The 25865-nt window shown below is 40.6% G+C and overlaps 3 protein-coding genes and 1 long non-coding RNA gene across 8 annotated transcripts; 3 read left to right on the forward strand and 1 right to left on the reverse strand.

Annotated features, from left to right (window-relative positions):
- Positions 1 to 2783: 2783 nt before the first annotated feature.
- On the forward strand, positions 2784 to 5485 carry LOC122873115. The gene is made up of 2 exons (XR_006377360.1): positions 2784 to 2835; positions 3171 to 5485. It is a non-coding gene; the product is annotated as an uncharacterized LOC122873115 (long non-coding RNA).
- Positions 5486 to 8211: 2726 nt separating this feature from the next.
- On the reverse strand, positions 8212 to 12920 carry LOC122873109 (E3 ubiquitin-protein ligase TRIM39-like). 2 transcript variants are annotated; one of them, XM_044189444.1, is made up of 2 exons: positions 12388 to 12920; positions 8212 to 11084 (listed from the first exon to the last, which is right to left on the reverse strand). In XM_044189444.1, exon 2 carries the CDS (start codon positions 11073 to 11075, stop codon positions 9438 to 9440), a length of 1638 nt encoding a protein of 545 aa, XP_044045379.1. In that variant the 5' UTR covers positions 11076 to 11084; positions 12388 to 12920; the 3' UTR covers positions 8212 to 9437. The 2 variants fall into 2 exon arrangements, with proteins under 2 accessions (XP_044045379.1, XP_044045380.1); XM_044189445.1 differs by lacking the exon at positions 12388 to 12920 and adding an exon at positions 11470 to 11480 and having other exon boundaries at positions 8212 to 11077.
- LOC122873110 (E3 ubiquitin-protein ligase TRIM21-like) lies at positions 12015 to 20617 on the forward strand. 4 transcript variants are annotated; one of them, XM_044189448.1, is made up of 3 exons: positions 13294 to 13441; positions 13625 to 13925; positions 18167 to 19962. In XM_044189448.1, exons 2-3 carry the CDS (start codon positions 13634 to 13636, stop codon positions 19510 to 19512), a joined length of 1638 nt encoding a protein of 545 aa, XP_044045383.1. In that variant the 5' UTR covers positions 13294 to 13441; positions 13625 to 13633; the 3' UTR covers positions 19513 to 19962. The 4 variants fall into 4 exon arrangements, with proteins under 4 accessions (XP_044045384.1, XP_044045383.1, XP_044045382.1 ...); XM_044189447.1 differs by having other exon boundaries at positions 13625 to 13922; positions 18164 to 19962; XM_044189449.1 differs by lacking the exons at positions 13294 to 13441; positions 13625 to 13925 and adding an exon at positions 12015 to 12019 and having other exon boundaries at positions 17873 to 19962.
- Positions 13936 to 16019, forward strand: LOC122873114 (E3 ubiquitin-protein ligase TRIM21-like). Its single transcript, XM_044189455.1, has one exon. The coding sequence runs from the start codon at positions 13952 to 13954 to the stop codon at positions 14954 to 14956; it is 1005 nt and encodes a 334-aa protein (XP_044045390.1). The 5' UTR covers positions 13936 to 13951; the 3' UTR covers positions 14957 to 16019.
- Positions 20618 to 25865: the final 5248 nt, after the last annotated feature.

Below are 25865 nucleotides of genomic sequence, written 5' to 3' on the forward strand. Positions count from 1 at the left end.
CACAAAGTAAATGAAAGAATGTAAACGCAGTAACTGTGAGTAATAGTATATAATTAAAGCATCTCTACACAAGCAGTTACACAAGTCTCTGACCTGAGTACAACGTGTCAGCACTTGTGACAGTAAATGATAAGAAAATTCAGAATTCAGAATATCAAAAATTTAAATACAAATATTTTTATTGATTTTCTACCAGAAAGCAAATAAGCGTAATTTCCAAAATGCCGAACTATTACTAACCAACTATTACTTACCGCGGCATTGGAGGAAAAAGCAGAAGTGAAAACTCTTCTACTTTTTCCTCCAGTGCCCTGGTTTGAGGTTATACGCAACTTTCTTCCACCCTTTAGGGTTCTTGGGCTTGGGCTGCTCATCAATGATGTTCTCATCCTCTGTGTTGAACCTGACAGTGAGCTTTGGGCGAGCCCCTTTCTCATAACAGGAGATCTTTTCCTCCAGCTTCTTCAGCTTCAGGGAAAGCATGTTCTCCCTCTCAGAGGCCCTCAGCTTCTGCTGGATGCAGAAATCCCGTTGCTGTCTAACCTTAATGTTGAGCGCCTGAATTTTTTTGAACTGTTCATCCTTAATGGCCTCCTTATCAGCTTTTTCTGCTTTTAACTTCTCAAACATATCATTGAATCTTAAGGTTTTTCCTTCGTAGCACAGTTTCATGTCTTGTATGTCTTGAAGGTAGGCCTTCTTCTCCTTCTCCCAGGCTTGGAGTTTACTATCCTCATCATGCTCTTTTTGGAGTGTCTCTCGAAGGTCATCTATTTCTTGGCGGAGGACCTTCTCCCTCTCAGAGGCCTTCAGCTGCTGCTGTAAATGCAAATCCTTTTCATTTTGGAGCTTGATGTTGAGCTCCTGATTTATATTTTGCAGGGCCTTTTTTTCTCTCTTCTCTGCCATGTACTTTTCAGCCATACGCTCAAAACTCATTTTAATCTGCTCCACCTCCTTGCTCAATACCCTGTTCTCCCTCTCCAAAGCTTTGAGTTTAGATCCAAGCGTATTCGGACAGTTTGATTCCTCTGTTTGAAGCTTCTCTTCCAAGTCGCATGTTTCTTGTTGGAGGACGTTGTCCCCTTCAGAAGTCTTGAGGTCCTCCTGGACACAGACATCATTTTCTTTTTGTAGCAATAAATCGGGCTCCTGAATTTGATCCTTTTGATGCATCACAGAGACTTTCTCTGCGCTCTCAGCCTCGTCCTTTTCTGACACATCTTTTGAGGTCAAGTCATTCTCTTTGCAGCTCATTTGAAGTTTTTCTGTCTGACTTATCAAGACCCTGTTCTCCCTCTCCAAAGCTTCTAGTATAGGTCCAAGCATATCCAGACAGTTTGACCCCTGTGTTTGGAGCTTCTCTTCCAAGTCACATGTTTCTTGTTGGAGGACGTTGTCCCCCTCAGAAGTCTTGAGCTTCTCTTGGGTACAGACATAATCGGGCTCCTGAATTTCAACCTCTTGCTGTGTCACAGAGACTTTCTCTGCGCTCTCAGCCTCGTCCTTTTCAGACACATCTTTGAAGGTGGCGTTATTCTCTTTGGAGCTCATTTGAAGTTGTTCTTTCTGACTAAATAAGCCCCTGTTCTCCCTCTCCAAAGCTTCGAGTAGAGGTCCAACCATATCCATGGTGCTGGTTTTTGAGGTCACAAATTTCTTTGCAGAGGACCTCTGCTCAGTGGCTTGCAAGTCTTTTTCGCTTTGGATAGAGATGGGAGAGCTCACTAATTTTTGTCCTGTAGGTTGCACTTTAATGCCGTCTTACTTGAGTTCTTGAGTTCTTTAAGTAATTGTACTTTTCTTCCAGAGTGGTGATCTCAATTCTCAAAGCTAATGTTCCAACAGAATGTGAGTATGATGTCATTTCCTGAGAATGCCTTTGACCTGGGAATCATTTTCTGTCCTTTGTTGCATCATCAGTAGAACAGGTAATAGAATGTTGTTGTTGTTTTTTTATAAACCTTGCAACACACACATGCATGGACACAAACACAAAATTGATTCACAGGACTTGCTGTTACCACCAGTAACCACAGGTGTGACCAGATCAATCAGGTCTGAAATCTTGAAGCCAGTTCAGAACAAATATTCGCAACGAGACGAGTTGAAACTTGCAGCTACTTGCAATGTTCCGGTCTGCAATGTTCTGCCAGTTTACACCAATGCGACTAAACGAGACGGTGTATCGTCAACATAGCAACGACTATGTACTTCCGTTATAACTGCCGGCTTTTCAGGCTTTTTTTTTTGTAGCTGGATAAAATTTGTAGCATCTTAAGACATAAATGAGGATCATGACACTTATTTGCTACAGTTGCATTTCTAGTATTGATGAAACGGCGAAAACATAACAAAACGAGGGTCATACATTGCTGTTGTGCAATGTGACAAAGGGCAGTTTGTTTGTTGATCTTATCTGAGTACATTTTAAGGCTTGTGTCATACAGACATGGCTGAGGTGCTCCTCTCTGTCCTCCGTCCAAAACTCTATTGACTTGACTAGCTGACTTTGCTGCGAGCTGATTGGCTGTTGAAACAGGTGACGTGCCTCACGTTCTAAAACCAGCCAAGGGCGACTTGACAAGCTGAGTTGCAGGCGATGCCATCAGCCGGCTTGAGTCTAAGACGGGCCAGTTAACACCACTGCAGTTTTTCTGTTCTAAAACAGTTTTGTCTCATTGTGAATCTGTGCGTTGTGAAATTACCTTTTCTCAAAAAAAATTTTTTTTGCCAGGATCAACAAGTGTTTGTTGTTGTAATACTCATTTCGGCTGAAGTGCACCACTACCCCCTGTTTTAAATAGGACTAAAAGCATTCACGTTTTCATCCAGGTGAGTTTTAATATCTCCATGTACTCTAAATACAAGGTATATATATTGTGCGTTAAAAAGTTATGTAGCATTACTACAGTCCAGAGTGTTGTGTCTGTATCTACTGTTCTGACTAGACTCTACAGCCATGTTAGCAGTTCTGTAAGACTGTTATTAGGCCCAGCAGTGCTTTGACCTAATGTTAACACACTGATGTTTAGCAGGTATAGTATTTACTATGGTCACCTTCTTAGTTTAGCGTGTTAGCATGCTAATATTAGCTTCTAAACACATATTAAACACACAAGTACTACAAACATCAGCTGAGGCTGATGGGAATATCATCCGTTTTGCAGGTATTTGGTCAAAACCACAAGTACTGGACAGTGAAATGTTGACTGGCACTGAAGAAAAATGTAAGAGGATCACCAGACTTCAATAAACATCTTTCCAAAATGTCACGGCAGTCCATCCAATAAACTACAAATGTCAACTTCAAACTTCAAACCTCATGGTGGTGCCAAAGGAGAAGTGAGGAGATAATCAAAGATAATCTCTTCAAAGTATATATTGTGCCAAACCATCCTCTACTTGTTGAGATATTTCACTGGATAAGTGAAAACTTATCAATTCAATTTCTCCATAGACAGACACAGTGGAAGGAAATGCTCAGATAAACAACAAAATACCTTTTACTGTTTGCCTACATAATGCAAACTGTGTAACACATAATAGTACTGTTGGACCCTGCAAGGGTTCCCAAAGGACTGACACACAAACAGACCGTATGGATGCTGAGCCAAGCTTTAATCAGAAAGAGCAGAAAATAAGAGGACTTGCTAATGCTTTACAGAAGTATAGACTGACATGAGTTCTGTAAATACAGAGGTTAATTAACAAAACATACATTTAAACTTTGATGGATTCTGGCACGCATTTTTGCATAGTAGATCAATTGCAAGCCATTTTGAGAGTGTTGACCTTTCAGGGGACGGAGAACGTGGAGTCCAAAAAGGAAGAAGATATCTATCAAATAGTTTTACTTATTAGCGGTTATCAAATAACAACAATGACTTTAATCTTTATTTAAATAAATGAATCAGAACAAGGACACCGTAATCGAGCAATCCTTATTGCTGCACAGTTATATCGGTATCGTATCAGTATCGGCTATATGTTGTCCGATATGCGTCGATATGAAACCAGTTTTTTTCTGATATATAATGCAGACAAAAATGCTTGTGGTAAAATTTCTATAATTGGTTGACAATGTATATGTTAAATTATTTAACATGTTAAAGAATATTTAACTTAAATATTCTTTAATAAAGTTATTTGTTTAAGAAAGCAGCGCTCTGAGTACCTTTTCATAATTATATCGGTGCACAATCCACATAGAAATGTATTTGTATCTACATGTATTTTCATCGGACGCCATATCGGTAACAGGTGAATATTTCTCCTCTAAAATCGGTATCTGTATTGGTCTCAAAAATCCCATTTCGGTCAGGCTCTAGTTTCATGGTTTGTAGTAAGTCATGAGACATGAGTGGATGGTACAAATATGTTTGTTTAAATGAACTGTGTTAACTAATGTCCAGTTAGCGACTGAAAGCACAAGTAGTCACTACGTCACCTAGCTTCCGGCACCACCTGTGTCGTGACGACATGCAAATGGATTTAGCTGTGCCACTTTCTGGTGTGACCGGACGCTATGATGGAAGTTATTAAATGAAAATAACAATCTTGTAGTATGAAATGAAAAAAGGGCATTTTAAGCGTAAGGAATTTCTTTATCTCAGTCACAGTGGGTTCATGGGACTGCTGTGCATTCAAGCTCAAGTTCTACTAAATGTACAGGGACGAGTATTATAGTGGTGTGAAAAAGTGTTTGCCTGCTTCCCGATTTCTTATTTTTTAAATTTAAATATTAGTCAAAGATAACAGAAGTAAACACAAAATGCAGTTTTTAAATGAAGGTTGTTATTATTAAGGGAAAACAAAATCCAAACCTACATGGCCCTGTGTGAAATAGTGATCTTGTCTTCTGTTGTTCCCCAATCAACTGATGCTTTTGTTCTATAACAACAATATTATAATTTCTAATATTAAAATAAAAGTAGCAGCAGTAATAGTTCAAATAATGTTTGAGGGCAATGCAGCAGCGGCTTGACCCACCATAGCCAGTGTACTCTTCACGTCCCTGCAGACCTATACGACCTGAATCACAGCAGTCCCAGGAACTTTTCTACCTTCTGCCAGTGTAACTGAGCCCGCTGCCCTCAACCTGAAGTGGGGGGCAGGTTGCTGCTGGAAGCAGGCTAATCGGAAACACAATAATGTGCAACCCCTCCATTAATGGAGCAGCTGGTGCACTGCATCCAATTATTTGTTCTGTCACAACGGAATATGTTCTCCAGACCGACTGCAGTGCCGAGCCGCTGAAGGGCTCCAATCCGTTGTTGGTCAGTATTGCCTGGACCAATGTTGGGTCTGAATATTTTAGAAAACACAACAGCATAATTCGGCCATTTACTGATGTAATTTATTCTTTGGAGAATGCTCTCACGATGTGTTTTGCTTGAACATTTTTCAACACATGGGGAAGCATACACATAGAAAAGCAACAAATCGTTCTCATTACGGCGGTTAAACAAGTAGCCTAAGTAGTCCACAACGCGTGACTCTGCATGATCTGCTCCTTCAGTGGGCCGTCTCAGAACTTTAGCTGCAACCACCCTGTTGCCGACGTACACCTCGTCATTGTTGATCATATTCCTCACATTGTTACCAGGATCACTGTTAAAGACCTGCTGAAGAATTTGGTTAAGGTTCTGGTTCTGGTTGTCTGGGATGTTTACAGCCAGGCTGAACATGCCAGGTACTCCGTACCTAATAAATAGACAAACAAAATGTCAGGTATTTAAAATCATGGGATGGCTTACTTTATGCTAAGCATACGTATATAATTTTGGATAAACAGACATGTGGATCACATTTATAAAAAGATAATTTTATCATCTTGTCTTATTGAGACGAGCAGCACAAAGCACAATGCTAGCACAGGGGTGAAATGTAAAGGTATTTGGATGCAGTCAGCTAGATCCGCATCAGTTAGTCGATTAATCAATTAGTCCATCGACAGAAAGTTTATTACTACTGTACTGGCTTGTACAATAACTACAATACAATAACAAGCACTTCATCCTTTTAACAAAGATAAATCAAGGGTGTAAAGACAGAGGTTGTTGTATAGCTAGTCTTTCTCTCAAGGCAATATTCTTTCAGTGAATGAAGCAGAAGTCGACTCACTCTTGTAAGATGCCATTCACAATCGTAGCGAGCCTGTTCTGGTCCACAGTAGCCAGACTGTTTTCAGCGGACAGGAAGAAGGCCAGCATCACTGCCATCCAGCACAGGCCAGCCATCTGCACACAGAAACAAAACATCGTACAGAGGATTAAAAACAGGTATAGTATGTGGAAAGTATGTCGTCTGCAGGTGTTCACAGTAAATTAAATCTTTCACATTAAATGCAGTAATTGGGTTCTACATTCACATTTAGACTTTTACAAAGTACTTCGTAGGTGCTATTGATTTCATTAAGTAACGCTAAACCAGAAACAAGTCGTTTGGAAAAAGTCAGCAATGTTTTCCAGCTCTCACTTTCTCTGGACATCAGCAGATTTAACAGTCAATGTAATAAATACCTTGATTCACATTACTTCACTGGAATAGCCAAAGAATTATATTTTTATATAATATTTTTTTAGAAACAATGAGGAGTGCCCACAGTGTAATGAAGTAATAAAAGCTTTAAAAGCCATAAATTGATTGGCGAAACTGACGCCCACAGTCTGATGGAAAGGTGAGGCTTTTTTAAAAAACAAAACAGAAAACTTGACAGTACCCGCGGTGTGTATGTTCTTTTCTCTTACAGTCAGTTAGAAAACTCAGCCACTAACAGGTAACGTTAGTTTGACAGCATAAAACACGCTTTGGGACACCTGAGAAGATTTACTGGAGTCCTATAAATGTCAGTATTTTATTTACTGTTTCTGCCCAATATTGACAGTGGACTAATGTAGATATTATGGTGGTTAAATAACTAACCAGAACTAAACTGAATTATTATTATTTATTTTTACGAACCCCTACCTTGATATTTCTGAGGCAGTCACTCAGTGTTAATATATTGTTTTACACACTATTGCAAGTAAATTCAAATTGAAAACAAAAAATAAGTTATTGAAATGTTGTTAACACTCCAATACAGAGCATTGCATTGAATATTAATTTGATCATTGTCAATACTGGAAAGATATTCTTTTTAATACTAACATTGATCGTGTAATCTCACATGTAAATGTATCATTGATACATTTACATGGTATAAAAGAGTAGCTTGTGAGTATCGATCCGCCCATCCCTAATGAGGCCTCAGCAATCTCAGTTAGCTAAATAAAGTGAGTATCTACCTAAGTTATAGTCTTTTTAGTTTGTAATTCCTTCTTTGTGTTACTATCCCTCCACCGCACTCAGCGCAGAAACACTGTCCGGGGAAATACTCAGAGGGATCTTGTACTAGATGGACTGTAACTTTGAAAAATATTTACTTGTTTTGACTAACTCAGGCTGCTCAAACGTCAAAACCTTTGTTTCCACGTTGCCATGTTTCAGAGTTCGTGGGCAGATAACTGAGAAACTTGGTACCCAGAGTATCTACTACTCTGACTCTCTCTGACTAACGTTCAGGGAGTGACAGAATTCCTTCAGTGCTAGAAGTGAAATTTTTTACCTGCTTCGGTGGAGAAAAGCGTCTTTCAGGTGCTGTTGACTATGTTTCCTTCTCAGTGCAAGGTGCTGTCGCAGTGAATACAGTCAGAAGGACGTGACATTTTTATAGAGAGTCTGACCGTGGCCAAACCCTCAGAGTGGCACCACACCCTTATTTGAACATGTTTCTAAGAAATTATGTAGAAGGAAGAACAAGAGAGAGACATTCTGCCGTTTGATTTAGGAAGTTGAACAAAGGCCAAATCATTTGTGTTGTCACGTAGCCCTGACTCAACTGTTGGAGGCCTGCTATTGGCTAACACAATGCTTAAGGAAGGGCATTTTGGGTAGTTTGGTTGATCATTTTCATCCTCTTCTGCTACTGTCTCCTGTGGTGTACCCCAAGGTTCCATCTTAGGCCCAGTTTTATTTTCCTCTACCTTTGCTTCACTTACTAAATACAGCTATACTTCTCCTTAAAACTGGACCTTTAGTCTCTTAAGTTGTCTTAAGGATGTGAAATGCTGGATAGCCAATCAAATTCAATTAGACAGTTGAGGTTCTTATCATTGGTCCTGAAAATGTAATTAGTGGTGAAGCTCATTTTCTTGGGCCTTCAAGTTCAATTCAATTCAATTTATTTATATAGCGGCAATTCATAACAGAGGTTATCTCAAATATAGGCAGTACTGTTATATATGTGTGTAAATTTAATACATATGTCATATCTAATGAGGGCTGTCAAGTTATCTGTTTTCTCTGGCAGCCATATTGGAAATCCTCAGTTCCTGGCAACAGCAGCTGAGATTAGCTGTTTCTAATCTTGAGTTTTTGTCATTTTGTATGGAATAAACACAGTTGATCTTTTTGCTGGAACTACCTTAAAAGTGCCACTGTGTGGCAAAAAAAGAACACACACTTCTGATGTATTAGCAAACAGTTTCCTATTTACACATCCAGCAGAAGCAGAGCAACATAATCATCCCAGATATTTTTCTCCACCAACTCCTGAGAAAAATATCTGGCTCTTTAGCTGCTAAATGTTCCACTTTATTCAGTTTATGACTGTGTCTGTCAGCTGTTTCCTGCTGAGTGTACAGTGGCTTTATCAGACAGAGACACAGTGTTCACTTTACGTAACAAAACACAATATTACAACAACAGTTGCAGTATTATGCTGAACATACAAATGTTTTGCTTTCTTGCTTTCTTCATAAAACTGCAACAATTTTCTGTGTTTTTGCCAACAACTGATTTTCTAGTACACATAATTTAGTAAACATGAGTTAAAGCTACTTCAGATTTAAAGGCTGAGTACTTCCATTTCTTTGTGTAAAAAATGTTTTAATATTTCCTTGACAAGTAGTCAATGTCTTGTTCAATAAAATTAATAATTTGTGTTCACTATACATAACAAAAACACATTACAACAAGGGTTACTTTCTTGACATAAAACTGCCACAGTTTTCTTATTATTGTCTTGCACACACATTTTTTAGTTTGCATTTTCTAACACATTGTTTTATTGAGTAAAATATGCAAACCCAGGACCCCATAATTTTGTGATCTACACTTTCACATACAGTTGGAGTATTCTAAATGTCCGTCATTTTATAGACATTTCAACTCACTTCCCTGTATAGGTTAATTAATCAGCATGGAGAAACCTACATGTTGCTGCAGTGAGTAACAGTGAGATACATTGACGATAAATATGATTTAACAACAAAAAGCAATAACCAAATTGATCAGAATCAGAATGTACAAAGACACTGATCATTACCAATGAATTTGTTCTCTTAACTCTGATCACTTTCATGCAAAATTTAATAACTGATCTACTTAGTTCATTTGATAGGCGTGAGAATCAGAGGGGTGGAGTTTTTACCACCATCATTAGGACAAGGACCAAAGTACAGGTAGAGTTTCTCAGTGAAGGAGCAGCCAATAAAAGAGTAGATAAGAGCTGCAGCATCTACGTCATAAAAGGAAACCAGCCCCTCCTCATAATCCACAAACACCCCCACCTTCTGAGGCTGAGACTTCAGAGAGAGACAGCCATCAGGATGACCAAATGCTTTGTACTCATTTCCATTTCTTAAATATACAGTCCAGTAACCATCCTCAGGACTCAGTGGGATGTTCTCTTTTCTGTTGATTGACTTTCTGCACACTCCTAAATCCCATTCGGTCTTTCCTTTAACCTGAACCTCAAAATAAAATCTGCCCGAAGAGAAACTCTGCTTTCCTAAAACACAGATACAGTGAGAAAATCTCTCTGGGTTGTTTGGGAGATTCTTCATTACATCAACATGATTCACTTGTTTCCCATCTGCAGACAGGATGAGATTGGGATGTGCTGTGTCAGGATCAAGAGTCACATTTTTGCCATAGCGTTGGAATCTCTTCAGTTCAGCCTCAATCAGTTTCTTCATCTGTTTACTGATCGTCTCCTCCAGCTGAGCCACAGCTCTCCTTACAGTCCCCTCGTGTGATGGTGGATGGATGCTGACCTCTGTCCAGTCCTTGGTTGTTGGAGCAGCTTTCAGGGATGGGAAGCTTTGGAGGAGGTGGAGGTGGTCTTCAGAGCGTGAGAGCTGCTCCACCTCAGTGTGTCTCTTCTTCAGCTCAGAGATTTCCTGTTCCAGCTTTTTGATGAAAGCTTCGGCCTGTTTCTCTGTAAATCTCTGCTTCTCTTCAATCATCTCAATGAGCTCGTTCATGCCTCTCTCAACAGACCTCATAAGAGTTGTGAAGACCTGAACACCTTCTCCTATCTCTATCCCTGCATTTTCCTTGCTGACGTTGACTGACCGTTTGATCTCCTGAATCTTCAGTCGTCTCTTCTGGATCATCTGCTGAATTTCAGCCTCTGTCTTCCCCAGCTCGGCCTTCTTCTCTTCATATTCTTCCTTCAGAGGAACAAAGTCATGTGTCTTGTGGTCTAAAACAGGGCAGAGCATGCAGACATATGTCTGGTCGGTCTTACAGAACAGCTCCAGAGGTTTATCGTGCTTCATACACATCCTGCCTTCCAGGTTCTCCACAGGGTCGATCAGCTGATGTCTTTTCAGGCCTGACACTGTCAGATGAGGCTCCAGGTGAGTCTCACAATAGGACGTTAGACACACCAGGCAGGACTTCAGGGCCCTCTGTTTGTTTCCAGTGCAGACGTCACAGGGAACTTCTCCAGGTTTGGCATCTTTTTGCTCTGAGCTGCTGCTTTTGTTGATTTTTTGTTGAGCTTCCTCTCTGAACTGAGCAACCATCTCAGAGATGAAAGTGTTGATGTGCAGTTCAGGTTTTGTGGTAAAAACATTTTTACACACGGGACAATGCCACAGGACATTGACATTCCAGTGTTCATTGATGCAGTTTTTGCAGAAGTTGTGTCCACATGATGTGGTGACAGGATCAGTGAACACATCCAGACAGATGGAGCACAGAAACTGATCTTCAGATCGCAGATAGTTCACAGCAGCCATATCTACACACTGGGAACACAAGTGAAAAAGTGTGAAAAAATTAAAACATAACTTGTTTTTTTCTGATAAAATGTTTGAGGAGGATCATTCTTTTTCTTACACAATTGGAACACTTGGGGACCTACTGTAGCTCAGCTGTGAAAATTAGCTGACTTTGCAGGAGAAGATGAACAGCCACCAGTAGAAAACAACCAGCCACATATTTAAAGGAGCTTACTCAGATGGAATATTTAAGAAGAAAACAAAGACTGAGCCAGGCTAACTGTTCAAAGTGGTGGGACTAAGTTCCTGTTTTGAAATTTGTCAGACTCCCAATTCATTTTTTTTAACTAATTATAGCTACTTATTTGGTTTACTTTTTAATATAACAGTAAAAATTTTCAGCTGTACGCACCAGTGTTTGTCAGAGAGACTGCAATGTTTGGGGAGAAAGGCCTGGGACTAAGTTCCTGTTTTGATATTTACCAGAAAGGCTCAAATATTGAGACACTACTCCAAAGTCAAGACAGGGAAGTCCCAATTGAAATCCTAAAGCCTAAAGTTTGGGTTTCAGGTCCTTGACAACTTATGTGTTTTTGACTACAGTTAATGCCATTGTAAAATGTAAACACCAACAGTGTCACAGTTAGTAGTATATTGGTATGTATACCATATTGGCCTGACTATAATTGAAAAAAGGGTGCTCTTCTTGAATTTGAGGACTAGACATTTAAATGTTGCTATGCATTAATAATAGCAGGTGGCACCTGTAAATAAAAAGTTCCCTTTTGACTGGAGTAAAGTAACTTGACAACTCCAGTGGTAGTAGTGACAAAGACAAAGATGCAGTGACTGTGCTGGCATTGGACAACAAGAACTCCAACAAGCTGACAAACCCACAGCCTGATGTATTATCACAGTAAACCGTTGTTTAGACTGAATTTTGCACAGGAACACAAACACTGGTGCATCTGAATGACTTATGGTTTTATATGGTATTGCTTGAGTGACAAAACCTTAAGGAAAATAACATTAACTGAATCATGCAGTTCCTGTCTTAGAACAGCTGACTTTAGTGTTAATGCTGGTTGTTGAAAAAGGGGAAGGATGTTCCAGTTTCTCTCAGCTACTTGACAGAGGACACATACCAACATTAAAAAGCAAAGAAAGTCTTCACAATGATGGGCATTTAAACTAATTATAGCTAATTATTTGCTGTGTCCCATATTTAACCAAATGAAAGGACACATAAAAAATATACAGGAAGCTCCCAATTGTGGCAGACATCATTTCACTTTTTAATGTAACAGTAAACATTATCAGCTGTACTCACCAGTGTTTGTCAGAGACTCTGCTATGTTGTGAAGAAAGTAGTGAAGTGATGTAGTCTTGTATTTTCTTTTAGAGAGGAACAGAGAGACTCATCTCGACGTCAGCTCTAGTGTGGCTCTGACAAACTTTCAGTTTCATTTGAGGAATTTTTGTTTAACCTTTCTGTCAGGTTCATACTAATCCCGCCTCCTTTGGAGGGTCAGGCACACTTTAAACCTCATTGGCCTTAACCCAAAGCTAAAAAGATCTGACTGGTTTAACATGTTGGTTGTAGTGTAGTTGTGGGTTGTACATATCTGGAGAGGAAGGGCTGCCTGAGAGTCTAATTTCAGAGAAAACAACAGTCTTTTCCTGCCCTTTTCATTGTTACTCTTCCTCTTTCTACAGCTCCGTTGCTGAAGTTTTGTTGCCTCCCTCAGGTTTGTAAATTATTTTAGTGACATATTTTTGGCCCAAGGATCACAGTGACTCACCCTGCAGGGAGTTAGACAGCATCTGGGGAAGTATACCTGGAGGTGCTTTATAAGCCAATTCTCCCGTTGCCCTGAGGCTCATCTGTGTGCAAACACAACTGCTAATCACACAGATGATAATATTACCTCTTCAAAGGGAAGGACAACTTCTCTGCAACTGCAACATTTTCAATGACAACCAAAGAAATTTGCTTATTTCAGTTTTTCATGGATGTAGCTATTGTTCTGGCTCTGGCACAGAAAGATAACGTCCCCATTCTTAATCCCACCTACAAAGCTCTGATTGGCTCAACAGGGTAATACCAGTTTAAGGTACTACCATAGGTACATATCGACATCCAAATCCTGCCATTAACAAGTCATCCTTCATGCTCAGGAGAACCCACTGCCATACATATAAATTGATACAATCTCCACTTTTCTTCCTAAATCTAATTATCTATTCTTTATAAATCTGTATGTCATACATACCAACCCTTGACTGGAATGTAGTTATACCTGTTACAACGTCACAAACCTCAAAAGGAAACAGAAAGTTTGTCAGAGCGACAGCCGAGCTGCAGTCGAGACAAGGACAATTAAGTAAGTAAATTAAGTCTTCAGGTCTTTTTCAACACAGCCGCATGTTTACAGTTTCAACAACCAGCATATATAAATAATCACAAATTACTTATTTTATATAATTATACAGTACAGTTAATAAAACTTTTATGCATAAAAGTTTTCTGTTGTTGTTTTTGTCAACTCCTTCACTTTTCTTCTCAGTGTGTAGATATGGCTGCCGTCAGCTGTCTGCTATCTGAAGATCAGTTTCTGTGCCCCATCTGTCTGGATGTGTTCACTGATCCTGTCAGCACATCATGTGGACACAACTTCTGCAAAAACTGCATCAACGTACACTGGGATACTAACGACCAGTACCTGTGTCCGATGTGTAAAAAGGTTTTCAACACAAGACCTGAGCTGCACGTCAACACTTTGTTCTCTGAGATGGCTGCTCAGTTCAGACAGTCAGCTCAACAGGAAGCCAGCAGCAGCAGCTCAGAGACACAAGTGTCCAAACCAGGAGAAGTTCCCTTTGAAATTCAGCAGATGATTCAGAAGAGACAACTGAAGATTCAGGAGATCAAACAGTCAGTCAACATCAGTGAGGAAGATGCAGAGAGAAAGATAGCAGAAAGTGTTCAGGTTTTCACTTCTCTGAAGGAGTCTGTTGAGAGAGGCCTGAACGAGCTCATTGACACTATCGAAGAGAAGCAGAATACAACAGAGAAACAGGCCGAAGCTTTCATCAAAGAGCTGGAACAGGAAATCTCTGAGCTGATGAAGAGAAGGACTGAGGTGGAGCAGCTCTCATGTACTGAAGACCACCTTCACTTTTCACAGTGTTTTCGATCTGTGAAAGCTTCACCACCTACCAAGGACTGGACAGAGGTCAACATCCATCCACCATTATATGAGGAGACAGTGGTGAATGCTGTGGCTCAGCTGGAGGAGACACTCAGTAAACAGATGAAGAAGCTGCTTGAAGCAGAGCTGAAGAGGGTCCAGCAGTATGCAGTGGATGTGACTCTTGATCCTGATACAGCAAATCCCTATCTCATCCTGTCTGCAGATGGGAAACAAGTGAATCCTGGTGAAGTGAAGAAAAATCTCCCAGACAACCCAGAAAGATTTTCTCTCAATCCTTGTGTTTTAGGAAAGCAGAGTTTCTCTTCAGGCAGATTTTACTTTGAGGTTCAGGTTAAAGGAAAGACCGAATGGGATTTAGGAGTGTGCAGAGAGTCGATCAACAGGAAGGGAGACATCCCACTGAGCCCAGAGGATGGTTACTGGGCTATATGGTTGAGGAGAAGAAATAAGTACAAAGCTCTTAATGACCCTCCAGTCCGTCTCTCTCTGAAGTCTCAGCCTCAGAAGGTGGGGGTGTTTGTGGATTATGAGGAGGGTCTGGTCTCATTCTATGACGTAGAAGCTGCAGCTCTTATCTACTGCTTTACTGTCTGCTCCTTCACTGAGAAACTCTTCCCATACTTCAACCCAGGTCTGAATGATGGTGGCAAAAATTCTCCCCCACTGGTCCTCTCTCCTGAGTAGACAGATCATTCAGATTCATCCAGAATTTCATTCACAGTCACATTTATCATAATCTCCTAGATTACATCATCTTCTTATTCTTATTCCACTCATGACAAATGATAATAATCAATAACTCTGTTTGTAAGATACAACAATATGGGACTTGGGGACATTTGTTTATAATTGCAAAAACATTTATGAACCAGTTATTACTATATAAGAAACTAATGTTTAGTCTGTCGCTAATACAAATTTACCATATACTTTATTGTATTAAATAAACATATTCATTTGAGTTTTGGATTATTAGTTGAAAAACGCCATAATACTATGCAGACAAATAGAGTGCATAGCATAACTCTGCGGCCCGAGTGCTTACCAAGACCAGAAAGACAGAACACATTAGACCTGTTTTAAAGTCCTTATATTGGTTACCCGTTAGTTTCCGTATTGATTTTAAATTTCTTTTACTTGTTTTTAAAGCACTTCACAGTCTGACACCGGCACATCTGTCTCACATGCTTACAGCATACGAACTGTTACGGCCCCTCAGGTCCTCTGGCACGAGTCTGTTAGTTGTTCCAAGTGCAGGACTAAAACTTTTGGTGAGGCAGCTTTTAGCTTTTATGCCCCGAGCCGCTGGAGCAGTCTACCTCTTCAGCCAGGCTTTTAATTAAGACTGGTTTGTAGACATTATTTACTTTATTTTATTCGCTTATTTTATTGTATTTATGATTGATTTTATTTGTTTTTATTTTGCTGTCTTTTTAAATAGTTTATCCAGTTTTTAGTCCAGTTTTTATCTAACTATTTTATTCTGTCTATTATGGTCTACACTGCTGTCTTATTATGTTTTCAGTCATATGTGAAGCACTTTGAACTGCGCTAACCTGTATGAAAGGGGCTATACAAATAAAGATTGATTGATTGATAGCAGGGAGGGTGGTTTGGGATTTCTTGTTGATGATATTTGAAATGGTTTGGTTGTTGATACTGTAAAAGAAATACTACAAAGCTGAGTTTGTCTTCATTTTCATTTAACCTGTAACTCTTAATATCTATAATAAAATAATCAACCTTATCGACAGTATCAGTTTTCATGGCTTTGTTTGAAATCTGCTCTGTCACAGGATCAAAATATATGAATGTTTTTTTTCTAATAAACTGTTGGTTTTAACTACAGTAGTACAAATGATCAAATTAACCATGTGATGTTTGCTACATACTGTATGTGTGAATCTCCTCATGAAAATGTATGTTTATTACAAAGTCAAATGTCACTCACAGATTATTTTATCTTCTGCCTTTAAACTTCAACATGATTCCTGTTTCAAAGACAGTTTTTATGCTGAATTCAGTTTTAGTTAACATCCTATTTTAATCTGACGGTGCTGAGAAATGACTCACGTCCTGTTTCTGTGGTTTTGCCACAAGGTTCATTCGTGAGTCATGGCCAAAGAAACCAAAATGTGGTTTAACACAAAGTGGTGGTTATTTTAATGAAATAAAACTGACAATACTATATTCAAGCTGAGCTGAACTAATGATAAGATTGTTGGTATGTCTTGTTGTAAAAATACATGTCCTATGGGCGGACCAGAAGCAGGACAGAAAACCTCACCAACAGAACAGACAGAGCAACACTCAGAGGTTCAACGTCACAATACTGAAATGAAACTGAATGTTTGTCAGAGCGACAGCAGAGCTGTAAGTAAGAAGAGTGTTTTTGTTTCCGTTTAAAGAAAAAATTAACTTCAAGACTTTCTCAGCAACACAACAGAGTCTCTGAAATACGGTGAGTACAGCTGATAATAATTACAGTTTTAACAACAAATTAACTTCAGCTCTTTTTTCTTTGTTTTTTCTCTACTCAGAAAGTTCCATCTTTTTATTTTATGCCAGCAATCAAAAATTTTTGCTAAAAAAGAGTGGGTTATACTTTATTTGGAGAGTCTGCCTACAGATAGTTTATACAGCTAATTAGTTGAGATTCAACAATTCAACTGTTCCACAAATAAAACCATTTTCTGATATTACACCACTAAAGGTCCAGTGTGTAACATTTAGGAGGAGCTTTTGGCAGAAATGGAATATATTATTCATAAATATGTTTTCATTAGTTTATAATCACCTGAAAATCAGAATTGTTGTATTTTCGTTACCTTAGAATAAGCCCTTCATATTTACAGATAGAGTGGGTCCCCTTCCACGGAGGTCACCATGTTGCACCACCATGTTTCTACAGTAGCCCAGAACGGACAAACCAATCACTGGCTCTAGATAGGGCCTTTCGCGTTGTTTTGCGAGTTTCATGCCACTGTAGTTTCTCCTACACACTTGGAAGGGGAGGGTGAGGCGAGCGGTATTCAAATGGTTGCAAACTGCAATTTCACCGCCACTAACACTACACACTGCTCCTTTAAGGTTTGGTTAGGTTTAGGCACAAAAAACATCTTGGTTAGGGTATGTTCGAAACTGTTGAAATGTTACAAATACTCATTGTTTAATATATTTTAACTAACAGCCCACAAATAAGGCAACACACTCAGTGTCCCAGGTACAATAATGTGATTGTGGGGTAACAAAACAAGAAGTCTGGGAATAAATGTGGTAACCGTTTGGGAATTATGAAGATCTTGTAAATCAGTTAAAGTGTAAATATTTTTTAATAACAGACATTAAACAATTTAATTTCTCTATAATTACTGTGTTCAAAAGGGTCAAAAGCACTTTTAATTTGACTGCCCTATCTAGTAGGCTGATTCAGTTTTTTGTTAATGAAGTTAGTGTCCCATGAACATTTTCCACCCCACATTTACAAAAACATTACACCGAATTTGTGGGCTGTAGTGTAAAACTTTACCACAGATAAGCAAGAATTCTGCAGTTAAAATGTTGTTTTTTCACACTTTGATTTTTGTTCTCAGTGTGTAGATATGGCTGCTGTGAACTATCTGCGATCTGAAGATCAGTTTCTGTGCTCCATCTGTCTGGATGTGTTCACTGATCCTGTCACCATACTATGTGGACACAACTTCTGCAAAAACTGCATCACTCAACACTGGGATACTACTGACCAATGCCAGTGTCCCGCATGTGCAAAGCTTTTCCACATAAGACCTGAGCTGCGGGTCAATACTTTTATCTCTGAGATGGCTGCTCAGTTCAGACAGTCAGCTCAACAGGAAGCCAGCATCAGTCGCTCAGAGACACAAGTGTCCAAACCAGGAGAAGTTCCCTGTGACGTCTGCACTGGAACCAAACTGAAGGCCTTGAAGTCCTGCCTGGTGTGTCTGGTCTCCTACTGTGAGACTCACCTGGAGCCTCATCTGATAGCTTCAGGCCTGAAAAGACATCAGCTGATCGACCCTGTGGAGAACCTGGAAGACAGGATGTGTACGAAGCACGATAAACCTCTGGAGCTGTTCTGTAAGACCGACCAGACATGTGTCTGCGTGCTCTGCCCTGTTTTAGACCACAAGACACATGAGTTTGTTCCTCTGAAGGAAGAATATAAAGAGAAGAAGGCCGAGCTGGGGAAGACAGAGGCTGAAATTCAGCAGATGATCCAGGAGAGACGACTGAAGATTCAGGAGATCAAACGCTCGGTTGACCTCGGTAAGGAAGATGCAGACAGAGAGATCGCAGAAGGTGTTCAGGTCTTCACTTCTCTGAAGGAGTCTGTTGAGAGAGGCCAGGCCAATCTCATCCACACGATCAAAGAGAAGCAGAAAACAACAGAAAAACAGGCTGAAGCTTTCATCAAAGAGCTGGAAGAGGAAATCTCTGAGCTGATGAAGATAAGGACTGAGGTGGAGCAGCTCTCACACTCTGAAGACCACCTCCATCTTCTCCAGAGTTTCCAGTCCCTAAACACCCACCACCCGCCACCCACCAAGGACTGGACAGAGGTCAGCATCCATCCACCATCATATGAGGGGTCTGTGGTGAGAGCTGTGGCTCAGCTGGAGGAGACACTCAGTAAACAGATGAAGAAGCTGCTTAAAGCAGAGCTGAAGAGGGTCCAGCAGTATGCAGTGGATGTGACTCTTGATCCTGATGCAGCAAATCCTGAACTCATCCTGTCTGATGATGGGAAACAAGTGAATCATGGTGATGTAAAGAAGAATCTCCCAGACAACCCAGAAAGATTTTCTACGAGTCTCTGTGTTTTAGGAAAGCAGAGTTTCTCTTCAGGCAGATTTTACTTTGAGGTTCAGGTTCAAGGAAAGACTGAATGGGATTTTGGAGTGTGCAGAGAGTCGATCAACAGGAAGGGACTAATCACACTGAGCCCTGAGGATGGTTACTGGGCGATATGGTTGAGGAATGGAAATGAGTATGAAGCTCTTGATGACCCTGATGTCCGTCTCTCTCTGAAGTCTCAGCCTCAGAAGGTGGGGGTGTTTGTGGATTATGAGGAGGGTCTGGTCTCCTTTTATGACGTAGAAGCTGCAGCTCTTATCTACTGCTTTACTGGCTGCTCCTTCACTGAGAAACTCTTCCCATACTTCAACCCAGGTCTGAATGATGGTGGCAAAAATTCTCCCCCACTGGTCCTCTCTCCTGAGTAGACAGATCATTCAGATTCATCCAGAATTTGATTCAGTCACATTTATCATAATATCCTAGTTTACATCATCTTCTTATTCTAGTTCCACTCATGACAAATGATCGATAATAATCAATAACTCTGTAAGATACAACAATATGGGACTTGGGGAAATTTGTTTGTTTTTGAGTGCTAAGAAAATAATCATCGTTTTATCTTTTTTTAAATGATGGTTGCTCAAATTTTACTACCCAGAACAGCAGTATATTAGCTTCATGAAGAGAAAACTAACTCCAAGGTTCATCTTTGTATTACTGAAACAGCTTTTATATGAATTTATATAATGGTAAATGTACATAAATGACCACGTACTGTATGTTTGCACTATTTGATTTATTTATTGTTAAATTCAGCTGCACTTGCTATGTGTTGTCTTGAAAAAAGCATTTAATATATACAGTGGTGTGCAAAAGTGTTTGCCCCCTTCCTGATTTCTTATTTTTTTGCATGTTTGTCACACTTAAATGTTTCAGATCATCAAACAAATTTAAACATTAGTCGAAGATAACACAAGTAAACACAAAATGCAGTTTTTAAATGAAGGTTGTTATTATTAAGGGAAAACAAAATCCAAACCTACATGGCCCTGTGTGAAAAAGTGATTGCCCCCTAAACCTAATAACTGGTTGGGCCACCCTTAGCAGCAACAACTGCAATCAAGCGTTTGCGATAACTTGCAATGAGTCTTTTACAGCGCTGTGGAGGAATTTTGGCCCACTCATCTTTGCAGAATTGTTTTAATTCAGCCACATTAGAGGGTTTTCGAGCATGAACTGCCTTTTTAAGGTCATGCCACAGCATCTCAATAGGATTCAGGTCAGGACTTTGACTAGGCCACTCCAAAGTCTTCATTTTGTTCTTCGTCTTCGTCTGTCAGCCTCACTAGAATGCTGTATCAAATTCACATCTGAATCCATGTAAGGTTCGGCCACAGACAACATTCGCAAACAGTTTGCTCAACCGTAATTCTTGACTCTGCTTAAATATTTAACAAACAAATAAACTCTTTGATTAGTAGCAACTTCTTTCACATTAGGTTGATAATAAATGTAACCTCTCCTCTCTGATCTGGAGCCAGTCTTGCATGCTTTTATTACTTCACGTCTTGGCTACTGTAACTCTCTTTATGTGGGAATGTGTCAGGAGAATGTGCAGCAGTGTGACTGCTCACTGGTACCAAAAGAGAGACCAGATGTATGTTCTACTTTAAAATTTTCTGTAAAGTAATTTGATGAATACAAAGCTCAGGAGTCCCCACAGTCTATGTTTAAGTGTGATTCTTAGACTTTGCTAAAACTAGTTTTAAACACAGCATCTGCACTGCAGTACTCTCATATTCAATTATGAGAAGGGGTGAAATAACATAGTTATTGGACGTAACTCCAGTTCTATAGGTATGTGAGGAGATCACTGTTGCTCTATATCACAAAGTAAATGAAAGAATGTAAACACAGTAACTGTGAGTAATATATATACTTAAAGCATGATGCAGCCATGATACATCTGTCTAGTGTTGTGGTGGTGATATCAACGGAAGAAGTCCAACACGTAACTATAAATCAACAGCTACACCAAAGGTAAATACAGCAGGACTCCTGTTAACCCCTTGCGTCAAACATGAATCCAGTTTAATATGAACATACCAAGCAGGGTGTAATGCTTTGCAGTGTCATGTGCAGCAGGCCGGTCTAGCTGACTCTGTTAGGGTAGTAAAGTAGAATCAATAACAGATAGACGTCATTCTTTCATGGTTTGCTGCTGAGCAGGTAGCGTACAGCGGGTTTATCAGAGCTGTTTGCTGAAAACAGCTGCCTGCTGCTGCTGGAAACGATGATGATGAGAGCACTGAGACCGAACCAGACAAGAAATGTGCCATAAAACCAAAATAATGAGATAAAAGAGGCTAAAAACTCAGTTGCTTTTTCTTTTATCATTGAAAGACCTTTGGAGACCTTGTGCTTTGTTTCTGAGGAACTGTTTTGTGCTTTGGACAGTTCATCCTGACTTGCAGATTGAAGATGGAGATTGCAGCAGAAATACAGAAGGAAGCGCAGGGTCAGGTCACTGCCTCCTACACTCGTGCTGTGAGTTAACTCTGACAGCAGGAGATGGCTGCTGGTTGTTTAGCCTCGTTATAGCATAAGTGTTTACTAAGTTGAGATTTACACATCACTAAAGTAAAACAGGTTGCACCACACAAACTAGTTCTAGTTGTCACTAAATATTTACTCCTTCGTACTAAATTGAGATACATTCTAGCCCGATGTTAAAAAGATGTAAATGCATCTGTAGCTCCAAGACACATACTTCATCTTTTTTACCTCCCATGTGTAACTTTATGAAGAAGTCTGTGGAGAGACCAGTCACACACCAAGACCAGTTTTCATGCTAAGCTAACCACGTCCCATTTCCAGCTCTGCACTTTACACACAGACATGAGACTGATATTGATCTTACAATTTCACTTCTGGAAAGAAAGAAAATATACTTATTTCCCAAAATGTTTAACTATTCCTTTAAGTAACAGAGCATACAATCATGTTTCACAAAACATTATTTTTTGCATGGAAGTTTTCCTAGAATGAATACATTCTGCATACATGCAGCAAACCACCAAAACACACTAACAAATACACATCTACCACCATATCCCACGTTATGGCTGATGTGTTGCAAACAGTTTCCTGCTAAAACAACCAGAAGACATCTGGAGTTGTGTTTGTTTCCACCTGATGAATGTAAGTCCAATATTCACTCTCTTTTTAGCATTTTTTTGGTTGCACCAACTACTGAGAAAAACATCGGACTCTTTAGTTGCCAGATGCTCCACTTTCTTCACCAGCTAGTCTCTAACTGTGTCTGCTGTTTGCTGCTGAGCAGGTAGCGTACAGCAGGTTTATCAGAGCTGTTTGCTGAAAACAGCTGCCTGCTGCTGCTGGAAACGATGATGATGAGAGCACTGAGACCGAACCAGACAAGAAATGTGCCATAAAACCAAAATAATGAGATAAAAGAGGCTAAAAACTCAGTTGCTTTTTCTTTTATCATTGAAAGACCTTTGGAGACCTTGTGCTTTGTTTCTGAGGAACTGTTTTGTGCTTTGGACAGTTCATCCTGACTTGCAGATTGAAGATGGAGATTGCAGCAGAAATACAGAAAGAAGCGCAGGGTCAGGTCACTGCCTCCTACACTCGTGCTGTGAGGTAACTCTGACAGCAGGAGATGGCTGCTGGTTGTTTAGCCTCGTTATAGCATAAGTGTTTACTAAGTTGAGATTTACACATCACTAAAGTAAAACAGGTTGCACCACACAAACTAGTTCTAGTTGTCACTAAATATTTACTCCTTCGTACTAAATTGAGATACATTCTAGCCCGATGTTAAAAAGATGTAAATGCATCTGTAGCTCCAAGACACATACTTCATCTTTTTTACCTCCCATGTGTAACTTTATGAAGAAGTCTGTGGAGAGACCAGTCACACACCAAGACCAGTTTTCATGCTAAGCTAACCACATCCCGTTTCCAGCTCTGCACTTTACACACAGACATGAGACTGGTATTGATCTTACAATTTCACTCCTGGAAAGAAAGAAAATATACTTATTTCCCCAAAAGTTGAACTTTTGCTTTAAGTAACATACCTGACTGCCTCTTCCACCACTGCACACTGCAAAATAAGCAAGATTCATTTTAAACCTGTCAACAAGTCTCGCTCTGCTCCTCTGGTCTAGTGTCACCTTGGCTGTCTGCTAGACATTGAATATTTCCAGTTTTATCTTGTTAACTCTTATCTCCTCTCATTACAGACCACTTCACTTCCTGCTCCTGGCGTGTCTCCCACCAGTTCTGATTACATGCTCCGCCTTAATTACAGGCACCTGTGCCACATTACGTGCATCTACCTGTGTATATTAGCTCCCTGCCTTCAGTCGGCAGACAGTTTGTTGATGTACATTCGTAGTCTCATGTTCCTGCATTCTGTCTCCTTTGGATCTTGTTTTGCCTGCCTCTATTGGACTTGTTTGTTATGTTATTTCCTGACTGTCTGGCTGTGTACCAAACCTGCATCTTGGAAAGTAAAGACTTACCTCCTGGTGTCCTGGTGTCTGCATGTCTGAGTCCTCAGTGCCAGATTACCAGTTGTAACAGTACAAACTGGCCATCAATATGGACTCAGCAGATGCCGACTCGGTACATGTGGCCCTTCGTGCTCATCAGGAGCAACTCACCGCGGTCTGTGCAGGAATGAGGGAGCTTTCCAAGTGGCACAAGAACTTCCAGACCTCCATCAGCAGTTAATTTAGTCAGATGAGCAATCTGCTACAGGTCCTGATGGATCGTGTTGAGTCCCGGTTCCTACCACCTTCTGCGGCCACACCGGCACTGGCGCTAAGTCTGGCCTCCCCTCTTATTTCCCCGGTGGCTCCTGTTTCTGCAGTGTCTTCTCCTCCTCCGGCCATCCACCTTTCCAGACCAGAGCCCTTTTCAGAAGACACCAAAACTGCTGGCCTTTTCTGGTTCAGTGTAGTCTGCACTTCGAGCTCCAAGCTGCTGCTTTCCCCATGCTTTCCCCTTGAAGGTAGCCCACCTGATGTGCCCGCAACAAGGTGTCGCGTCGCCTTCCCCCTGGACTCCTGCAGCCGCTTCCTGTCCCACATCACCCCTGGTCAGACATCTCCTTGGATTTCGTCACAGGATTGCCTCCCTCAAAAGGTAACACCACTGTGCTTACGGTGGTGGACAGATTCTCTAAAATGGTACACTTCATTCCCATGTTGAAGTTGCCTTGCTCTCTTTTGGGTGCCACCGTCAGTCTCACTTCTGGTTATCACCCCCAGTCTAATGGACAGATGGAGCGTCTCAACCAGGAGCTGAAGACCTGTCCACGCTGTCTCGTCTCCCAGAACCGCACCACTTGGTTCAAACATCTGATATGGGTTGAGTACGCTCATAACACCCTTCCTTGTTCCTCCTCTGGACTTTCTCTCTTTCAATGTGCCTACAGCTATCAGCCTCCCCTGTTTTCTGATCAAGGGTGGAGGTCTCTGTTCCTTCTGCGCAGGCTTTGGTTCAACGTTGTCGCTGCATCTGGGCCGGGGCCCGTCAGATCCTACTGAGGAGTGCGGACCTGTACAAGATGTTGTCGGATCATCATCGGACTCCAAGCCCCTGCCTATGGTCGGTCAGAGGGTATGGCTGTCCACCCAGGATCTCCCCTTGTGGGTGGAATCCAGGAAGCTGGCTTCTTGCTTTATTCCAAGGCTGTTCGCCTCATACTCCCTAGGGCAGGGCTGTTCATTTACAAATTCAATTGGGCCAGATTTTAAAACCAGGAAATGTGAATGGGCCAGACATTTTCAGCAGCCTATTTAAAACTTTTTTTAGGTTTTTGATAATGACAAATTTTAAACAAATGCAAATGAATGTAATAAAAAATAGCAGGCATTTGGAAAAGCTACTAAGCGTGGTCGGAACTCACATGAGAAAACGTTGATTTGTTATGATTGACGGTGTCGCTACATCCGTAAACATCCTACCCAGTCGGTACTGCGCATGTGCAACTCTCAACAGAGATGAGGAAGGAAGGAAGCAAGATGTCTCACCGGTTAGCTGCTTCCATACACTATATATGTAATTTACTTATTTTGTCATATATCAGTTTTATGTATGCTGGTCCACTCTGAGGTTGCCTCTGGGCCGAATGTGGCCCGAGGGCCGCCAATTGAATAGGCATGCCCTAGTCTTGCCTCCAGACCCCCACCGCCCACTCTTCAAAGGGGGTCTGGTTTATTCTGTTAAGCACCTTCTGGCCATGGGCCGGCAGGGAAGGGGACGCCATTATCTGGTGGACTGGGAGGGATATGGTCCAGAGGAGAGGTCATGGATTCCCGCCAGCAATGTTGTGGACCCTGTTCTTATCGGGGACTTTCATCGCCACCACCCTGACCAGCCTGGGATGTCAGGTGCCGTCCCTGAAAAGTCTAATTTTAATAAAAGTAACCACAGTTATTTTGCTAGTTGCTCCACAACTTCATGCCTATATTTTCTGCTATGATCTGTAGTGAAAAACATCATTTTTAAAAACTTTTTTCCCTTGATTTGCAAAATTATAGGACAGACCACTTAAATAAATCTTCAGTTAGGTTATTAAAACCCTTAATTATTAACGGTAGAATAAGCAGGATTTTCCTAAGAACCTTATGACCCACTAGAAGTGTGTGGCAGTGTCTGTATCTGCAGAGACCTTGCCCTCGGCCTGTATTTATTTAGTTTCTTATTATTTTGTTGTGTTTGGGTTGTTTCTGGGCATCAA

This window comes from Siniperca chuatsi, linkage group LG3 (genome assembly GCF_020085105.1).
Source record: "Siniperca chuatsi isolate FFG_IHB_CAS linkage group LG3, ASM2008510v1, whole genome shotgun sequence".
In the NCBI taxonomy this organism is placed as follows: Eukaryota; Metazoa; Chordata; class Actinopteri; order Centrarchiformes; family Sinipercidae; genus Siniperca; species Siniperca chuatsi.

What these genes read in the sequence shown, in the direction of transcription:
- LOC122873109 (XM_044189444.1), bottom strand. Translation starts at nt 11,075, where the DNA reads ATGGCTGCTGTGAACTATCTGCGATCTGAAGATCAGTTTCTGTGCTCC.
- LOC122873114 (XM_044189455.1), top strand. Translation starts at nt 13,952, where the DNA reads ATGATTCAGAAGAGACAACTGAAGATTCAGGAGATCAAACAGTCAGTC.
- LOC122873110 (XM_044189449.1), top strand. Translation starts at nt 17,875, where the DNA reads ATGGCTGCTGTGAACTATCTGCGATCTGAAGATCAGTTTCTGTGCTCC.